Source organism: Macaca thibetana, chromosome 8, assembly GCF_024542745.1.
Source record: "Macaca thibetana thibetana isolate TM-01 chromosome 8, ASM2454274v1, whole genome shotgun sequence".
Classification (NCBI taxonomy): domain Eukaryota; kingdom Metazoa; phylum Chordata; class Mammalia; order Primates; family Cercopithecidae; genus Macaca; species Macaca thibetana.
In genome coordinates, this window is record NC_065585.1 from 70,850,703 (window position 1) to 70,858,537 (window position 7,835).

General features: G+C 42.7%; 1 protein-coding gene across 1 annotated transcript; it reads right to left on the minus strand.

The window, feature by feature from the left end:
• Positions 1 to 1,574: 1,574 nt before the first annotated feature.
• Positions 1,575 to 7,284, minus strand: TMEM70 (transmembrane protein 70). Its single transcript, XM_050802312.1, has 3 exons — positions 6,933 to 7,284; positions 4,574 to 4,679; positions 1,575 to 2,280 (listed from the first exon to the last, which is right to left on the minus strand). The coding sequence occupies exons 1-3, from the start codon at positions 7,140 to 7,142 to the stop codon at positions 1,814 to 1,816; spliced, it is 783 nt and encodes a 260-aa protein (XP_050658269.1). The 5' UTR covers positions 7,143 to 7,284; the 3' UTR covers positions 1,575 to 1,813.
• Positions 7,285 to 7,835: the final 551 nt, after the last annotated feature.

Consider the following 7,835-nt stretch of genomic DNA (forward strand, 5'->3'; position numbering starts at 1 on the left):
TAAAATGTAAGTTTATGAATTTGTGTTCGGCCACATTCAAAGCCATCCTGGGCTGTGGGTTGGACAAGCCTGCCTTATCTAGTAGGTTGCTATGAAAAAAAAAGAAAGATATCTCTCATTCATTGCTAGGATACATCTAGGGGACAAAGGACAGAGGAGCAAGCAGGCAGAAACCCACCCTGAGCAGAAGATGACACAGGAATGGCGGTGAGAATTCTGTCTGGTGAGCTGGACAATCCAAGCAGAGGGCAGGCTCTAAGTCTCAGAAAGACAGCTTTGCTGTCTTATCTCCTACGAATAAATTTCTAGAAGCCTGGGAATTGAATGATCTCTTTGATCAGATGTTCCTACTGCTTCCCCATCAACCTCCCTCATACACATGTACACCATAAAGTTTAAATTTACTATCATGGTGGCCGTAGACAATGTTAGGTAGCTCCATAAAGACAGACTGGGTGTTTTGTTCTTAACTATGATCTTAGTAACCAGCACAGTACTGGGCACTTAGTAAATATCTACTGATCTAGTGTGGTTTGAGGCCTCTTGTTCCTAGCTAAAAATCCTTGGCAAGAGTCAATCTCCACTTTACAGTGGAGGTAAAAAATCTTACAATGGATATTCTTGACAAAGCTAGCATAGAGACAGCAATTTTACACAAGGTATTTTTCACCTACTTAGTAACAGTGGTTTCCTAAACCCATAGGGTGCCACCAGAGGAGGAGTGCACAGTTGGAGAAACAAATTAAGACTACTGAAGACAACACTACTTATCATTTCCCTTATAGCTAACCACCAGTTCAACTGCGCATGAATGTTCTTATGGGCAATCATTCCAGGGGTTAGGCAAAAACCTGTGTTCTGAACCAAAGGAGACTTAAAACTGTTCCCATAATTTGTGAATTTCTTGAAATTTTGGGGTTTTAAAAAAAAATTTTAACAACTGATAATCTATTTATGAAAATAATCGACTTCAGCATTGCAATGGCTACTTCCATCTCAACTCCTGGCTCAATACTGATGGAAATAACCTGCTTAACAATCTGAGGACTGTGCAAGTCAGAGTCGCTTGTGGATTCTCAACTGGAAACGATCCCATGTCTTAGAACCTTCACAAGTTTTTCTTGTAGTGATTCTCAAAGTCTTGGTAGGCATTCAAACTGGTCCTTTCACTGATTCTTTTTCTTTGCTCCTCTGATCAAGTCAGCACACAACTTATCCAGGGATTTTACGTGGCAACTCGTTAGTGATTTGAATTCAGTGAATTGCCACCTCTGACTCCACGGGTGTTTTTCTGGTATCTTTAAAAGCCATGGCTGCTGCAAGGCTTCCTAGCCAGCTTCCTGACAGATTTGGTCCTCAGGCTAAAGCAAAGAGCAGTGAGTCAGGAGCAAGAGCAGGTGGACCACAGCTCCGCACCACCTATGACTGTGTCTTCCTCAAAGAGAAAATGTCTTTTAATGTCAGAAAATATTTATACACTTAGAAAAATCCATATACAAAGAATAAAGTAACTCTCCCATTTGCTACTGACATCAGATCCCCAGTTTAGAGTCAACCACAGTAATACAGAACTCTTATACCAGCATGAACATATTTATTCACATACCTTTTTCTAAAACACGAATGGCAGATACTACGTTTTGGTTTTCAAACATATCTTGTTTTATTATAAATAAACATCATTCTCTGGAAATTAAAAGCTTTGCTAATTCAAATTATTTAACAATCAGTCACTAACAGAATGCAAAAGGCTATTTTATTATTATACATTAAAACGTAAATCACATTTAAGCACGAACATTTAAAAATAGGCTCATTTCTCATCTTTATGCTGTTTCTCTTCACTGGGTTTTTCCATATCCAAAATGAATTCTTCTTTGTCGTAACCCATTAGATGGATAAAGTCTTCGCGGTTTGGAAAGAGCACTGGATTAACTAACAGTGATTTTGTTTTAGCATAAAATGTGGTAAACACATGTGTAGTATCTGGAATTTTCACATCATCCTGGTGAAACAATGTACTCGTTTCTGCAAGCAAAGCATTGTAGGTAATGGCTTTATAAGTGTCTGTTGTGGCCTCATGGTACAATCGAATGACATAGCCTTTTGTAATAAAGTGAAGCAGCACTGGGGTGATCAACGTAAAGCTTCCTATGATGCCATAAAATATGATTTGAACAGGCAGAGACACACTTTCAAAAAAAGCATTATTTTGTTTAACAAAGTATGGCAGAAATGTAAGGCCAATCAGACTCGTAGAATAAGAGAAACATTTCACACCTAAATGGGAAAAAAAGAGAGAGGATCAATACTTGTAAATTTTATAAAAGAATCAATCTATCCCACTAATTCTTCCATTTTTCTTCTTACTGTATCAGCTCAAGACAACAAAATCAAACCATAAATACCATGCTTATTATATTCCAACCTCTGTTTTAAGGACTTTACAAATATTTTGACTTCAATGTCCATGCCACTGACCATTAGAATGCACTGCCTCTCCAGGCAGGAAAACTGCTTTAGGGTTTAAGTGGCCCTACCTCAGTTCCACAATAAAGTAGTTAATATTACTTAAAGATCCTTACTAATACTGTACTACAAAAGTTGATTCAGAGAGCAGATTATCAACAAAACTCTTTATTAACAAGCACTCCAGTATATCTAACATAAAATATTCAAACGTGGTAAATTCTATCAGGCTAAATGCCCAGGATTAAAACAGCAAATCACCAAAGAAATAACACCAGTGGTTAAAAAACACATGGGACTGGCTCATGCCTGTAATCCCAGCACTTTGGGAGGCTGACCTGGTTGGTTCATTTGAGGTTAGGAGTTCAAGACCAGCCTGGCCAACATGGTGAAACTCCATCTCTACTAAAAATACAAAAATTAGCTGGGGATGGTGGCATGTGCCTGTAATCCCAGCTATTCAGGAGGTTGAGGCAGGAGAATCCTTGAACCCAGGAGGTAGAGGCTGCAGTGAGCCAAGACTGCATACTGCACTCCAGCCTGGGAGACAAAGCAAGACTCCATCTCAAAAAAAAAAAAGAAAAAAAGAGAGAGAAACACATGGGAAAGATATTCAACTTCTTTAGTACGGAAAGACTTTCAAGTTAAAACACTGAGATAAGCAGCCTGGCCAACATGGCGAAACCCTGTCTCTACTAAAAATACGAAAATTAGCCAGGCTTGGTGGCATGCGCCTATAATCCCAGCTACTGGGGGTGCTGAGGCAGGAGAATTGCTTGAACCCGGGAGGTGGAGGTTGCAGTGGGCCGAGATTGTGCACTCCAGCCTGGGCAACAAGAGCAAAACTCTGTCTCAATAAATAAATAATAAAAAATACAAATAAAACACTGAGATACCATTTTTACCTATTACCTTAGAAAGATTAAAAATAAATGACTTCTAGCGCAGTGCAGTAGCTCATGCCTGTAATCTCAGCACACTGTAAGGTGTAGGCAGGGGGACTGCTTGAGACCAGTTTGAGGCCAGCCTAGGCACCATAGGAAGACCTGTCTCTACAAAAAAAAATTTTTTTAATTAGCCAAGGCTGGTCTGATGGTAATGAGTTATCAGAACTTAACATTGGTGTCACTGAAGTTGGTGTACAACGCCCCCACTGCTAAATTTGACTAGCTTAAAAAAAAAAATCAGCCAGGGGTGGTGGCACATGTCTGCAGGCCTAGCTATTTGGGAGGCTGAAGTGGAAGGATCACTCAAGCCCACAAGTTTGAGGCTGCAGTGAACTATGATCACACCACTGCACTCTAGTCTAGATGACAGAGACCCTGTCTCTAAAAAATAACAATTATTTTTAAAAAATGGCTTCTAAACTGTATACTTCAAAATGATTAAAGTGAAAAATTTTATGTTTATCTAACCACAATAAAAAATGACTTAAAATGTAAATTTATCTTACCTTTAATTTATAATTTTAATATGATCCTAATAAAAAATACCATCTGTTTGGAAAATAAAAAAGTTGAGATCCTAAACAAGTTGATTTTAAAGTTCACTTGGAAAAACAAAAGCAGCAAAAATAAAAAAATAAATAAAGCAATGAGGGGAAGTTACCCCTTCCAAATATTAAAACATAATAGAGGCCGGGTGTGGTGGCTCACGCCTGTAATCCCAATACTTCAGGAGGCCGAGGTAGGTGGGTTACTTGAGGTGAAGAGTTCAAGACCAGCCTGACCAACATGGTGAAACCCTGTCTCTACTAAAAACACAAAAATTGGCCAAGTGTAGTGGCACATGCCTGTAATCCCAGCTACTCAGGAGGCTGAACCAGGAGAATCGCTTGAACATGGGAGGCAGAGAGTACAGTGAACCAAGATCATGCCAATGCACTCCAGCCTGGACAACAGAGTGAGATTCTGTCTCAAATAAAAATCTAAAAATGCAAAGTTCTCTACATCTTATCAACACACCTCAAGGAAAAAATGACAATCTAATTTTCCTTACGCATTGTAATTAAGGGATGCCATAACAACAAGTAAGATATGGTAAGGATATTTTTACAATTAAAAGAGAAAAAAAAAAGTAAGTACCGTCACCTCCAATTACTTACCAAACACTGCTCGGGCCATATTGCCAGTATAAATTAGCCTTCCATCTTCTGATTTGTCAGACGGCGTATGTAAGCATCGAACATATCCTTCCCAACAAACAGGGATCTATTGAAACAGGGATCATTATGGTCGACCAACCTTCTTAAATTTTTAAAGTTTTTTTTTTTGAGACAGAGTCTTGCTCTGTCTCCCAGACTGCAGGGCTGTGGTATGATCGCGGCTCACCACTGCAACCTCCGCTTCCCGGGTTTAAGTATTTCTCCTGCCTCAGTCTCCTGAGTAGCTGGGATTACAGGTGCCTGCCACAACACTTGGCTAATTTCCATATTTTTAGTAGAGATGGGGTTTCACCATGTTGGCCAGGCTGGTCTTGAACTCCTGACCTCAAGTGATCTGCCACCTTGGACTCCCTAAGTGCTGGGATTACAGGCATGAGCCACCATGCCTGGTTTAAGTTTATTTTTAAAACAGTAATGAAGAGGGCAGGAGCAGTGGCTCATGCCTGTAATTCTAGCACTTTGGGAGGCTGTGGTGGGCGGATCACTTAAGGTCAGGAGTTCAACACCAGCCTGGCCAACATAGTGAAACCCCATCTCTACTAAAAATACAAACAACTAGCCGGGCGTGGTGTCGGGCACCTGCCAGCTACTCGGGAGGCTGAGGCAGGAGAATCGCTTGAATCCAGGAGGCGGAGGTTGCAGTGGTCTGAGATCACACCATTGTACGCCAACCTGGGCAACAAAGTGCGACTCCGTCTCAAATAAAATAAAATTGTAATGAAGAGAACTTGTCACACGAGGTGACATAAGGAATTCTCCCAAATAATCTACAGAGCTAAAGAAATCAGTTGGCTGATAGAATGGCCTGCCTTAATTCTAGTCACAAGTAGAAAACTGCAGAGTTGGAGTTTGTTAGCTTTGCATCCCAGCTCTCAGGTTTCTAGTATGACCTTGAACAAGTAAAAATAGTGGAACAGTTTCTTCTACTCCACTGTTAATGAGGACATCATTTCCATTCTATTTAAATGCAACACCTTTTCAAAAAATAAATACATTTAGCAGGTGTAATGGAACATGTCTGTAGCCCCAGCTACTGGGGAGGCTGAGGTGGATCACTTGAGCCTAGCAGTTCAAGGTCAGCCGGGGCAACATGGCAAGACCCCATCTCTAAAAAATAAAATTTAATTTTACTAAAATAATTTAAGTAAAACACTCTGCAAGTTCAGATTATATTTCAAGTCCAGGCCTTTTATAAATACTTCTAAAATATTTGTACAATAGTATTAAAAGATATCAATTCTTTCTCTAAAGACCTTGTAAATACTGTGTATCCCCTGGTCTTCTTATTTCTTGCCAAGAAACAAAATTTGGCTGGGCACAGCGGCTCACGCCTGTAATTCCAGCACTTTCACAGGCCGAGGCAGGAGGATCATTTGAGGTAAGGAGTTTAAGACTAGCCTGGCCAACACGGTAAAATCCCGTCAGTACTAAAAATACAAAAAAATCAGCCGGGGTGTGGTGGAGCGCGCCTGTAATCCCAACTACTGGGGAGGCTGAGGCAGGAGAATCGCTTGAACCCGGAAGGCGGAGGTTGCAGTGAGCCAAGATCACGTCGCTGCACTCCAGCCTGGGTGACAGAGTGAGACTTCACCTCCAAAAAAAAGAAATAAAATTTACTTGAAATCCTACATCAAATTTCAAGGGAAAAGAAGAGTTCCCCAAACATCTGAAAAGGAGTTTCACAGTGCACACTTCAAAATGTAAAAGGCATGCCTAATTCCTCAATCCTGAAATGTAATTAGATTCCAATTTCCATTTTAAGCATTTCTTCCAAGTTTTAACCAGGTTTGCCAATCCTGATATTTTACAGAGTACAATTAGGAGACAATTTATTCAGACCAAAATAAAAGAATTAACATCTGCATCCTCCCCCTTTCCAAGGGACCAAAGTAATTCTTAAAAGTACAGCCACCTAATAAAAGTAAAACAAGCTCAAAGTCAGGTTAACCTGGCTCTTTCGGTTCTATTTCCAGGTGCTGCATCCAATTTCTTGCAAATTATTACACTTCTAAGCTTCTGCTCAAGGGTAGAAAACTACATATAGTCGTCAACACAAACCCTGTGGATTTGGAACCACCACAAAAGTAAGCACTTTCCAGCCTTTCTCCCGGACTCGCGGAGACTGAGGACCCCGGGGCCCTCGGCCTGCTACTTCTCCAAGCCCCGCAGAGGGGGCTCCTCCCGCGCTCCAGTCACGGACACCCGGGAGAGGTCGCGAAGAGCCGCCGGGGCTCCCCAGGCCCGACGCGACGCCCGCCCTCCCCGCCTCACTTGGGACACCAGACCTCGGACGCCCCACCTGCGCTCGGCCCGGACGCCGGAGAAGGCGCGCGGCTCCCCAGGGCCCCGTACTCCCGCCGGCTACCAGCCCCGAAGGCCTGCAGCAGGAGGACGCCCGGGAGACAAAGGCCCGGGGACCTCGGAGCGCGGCGGCCGCACACAATGCAATCCTACTTCCGCCGAGATGCAGTTCGACCGCCCACGGGCGGCCTAAGGCCACAAACAGCATCCCGCGAGTGACTACCGGCTGCGGACGCCCCAGCTGCAGAGGCCCACGCCGGCAAGACACGGCTTCCCACCCTACTGTTGCAGAAGCGGCGCAAGCACCGCCCCGGACGCCTGGCGAGCAGCTGGGCTGCCCGCGCGTGCGCAGAATCTGCCGCCCGCCTTCCGCCTTCTCCGCAGCGCGCGTTACCTGCCAGCTGAGCTGGGAGCCCGCCGCTCTGTCCTTGGCTGAGCGGCTCCTCCTTCCTAGAGTTTTACCTTCTTTATAACAGTGTGGAAGAGCAGAGGGCTGTGCGAGAATGACAAAGCCCAGAAGCCAGGGTTAAATCTTTTTTTTCTCGTGGACGACATCCCTAAAAACTGTTTCCTTTGCGGAAAATGATTCCAGCCTCTTGGCACAGAAGGAAGAATATACGATTTGAACAAAAATGAATGATAACTTAATTCAATCATCGGGTTGGAGGAAAATAAATGGAATTTGTTCGTGTAATATTGATAGGTGTTATCAGATTTGTCTTCGGAAATCATTCACAACTATATACACATTGATTCATTACTTGTTAAAGAGGTACTGAGTGACTTGTCAGGACTGAGCTAGGAGCAGAGGATACAAAGATACTAGATAAAATTGGGACTCCACAGTGCTTAAATAGTGGAGGAAAACACCTGAAAATTGGCTAGAATATAATGTGATATA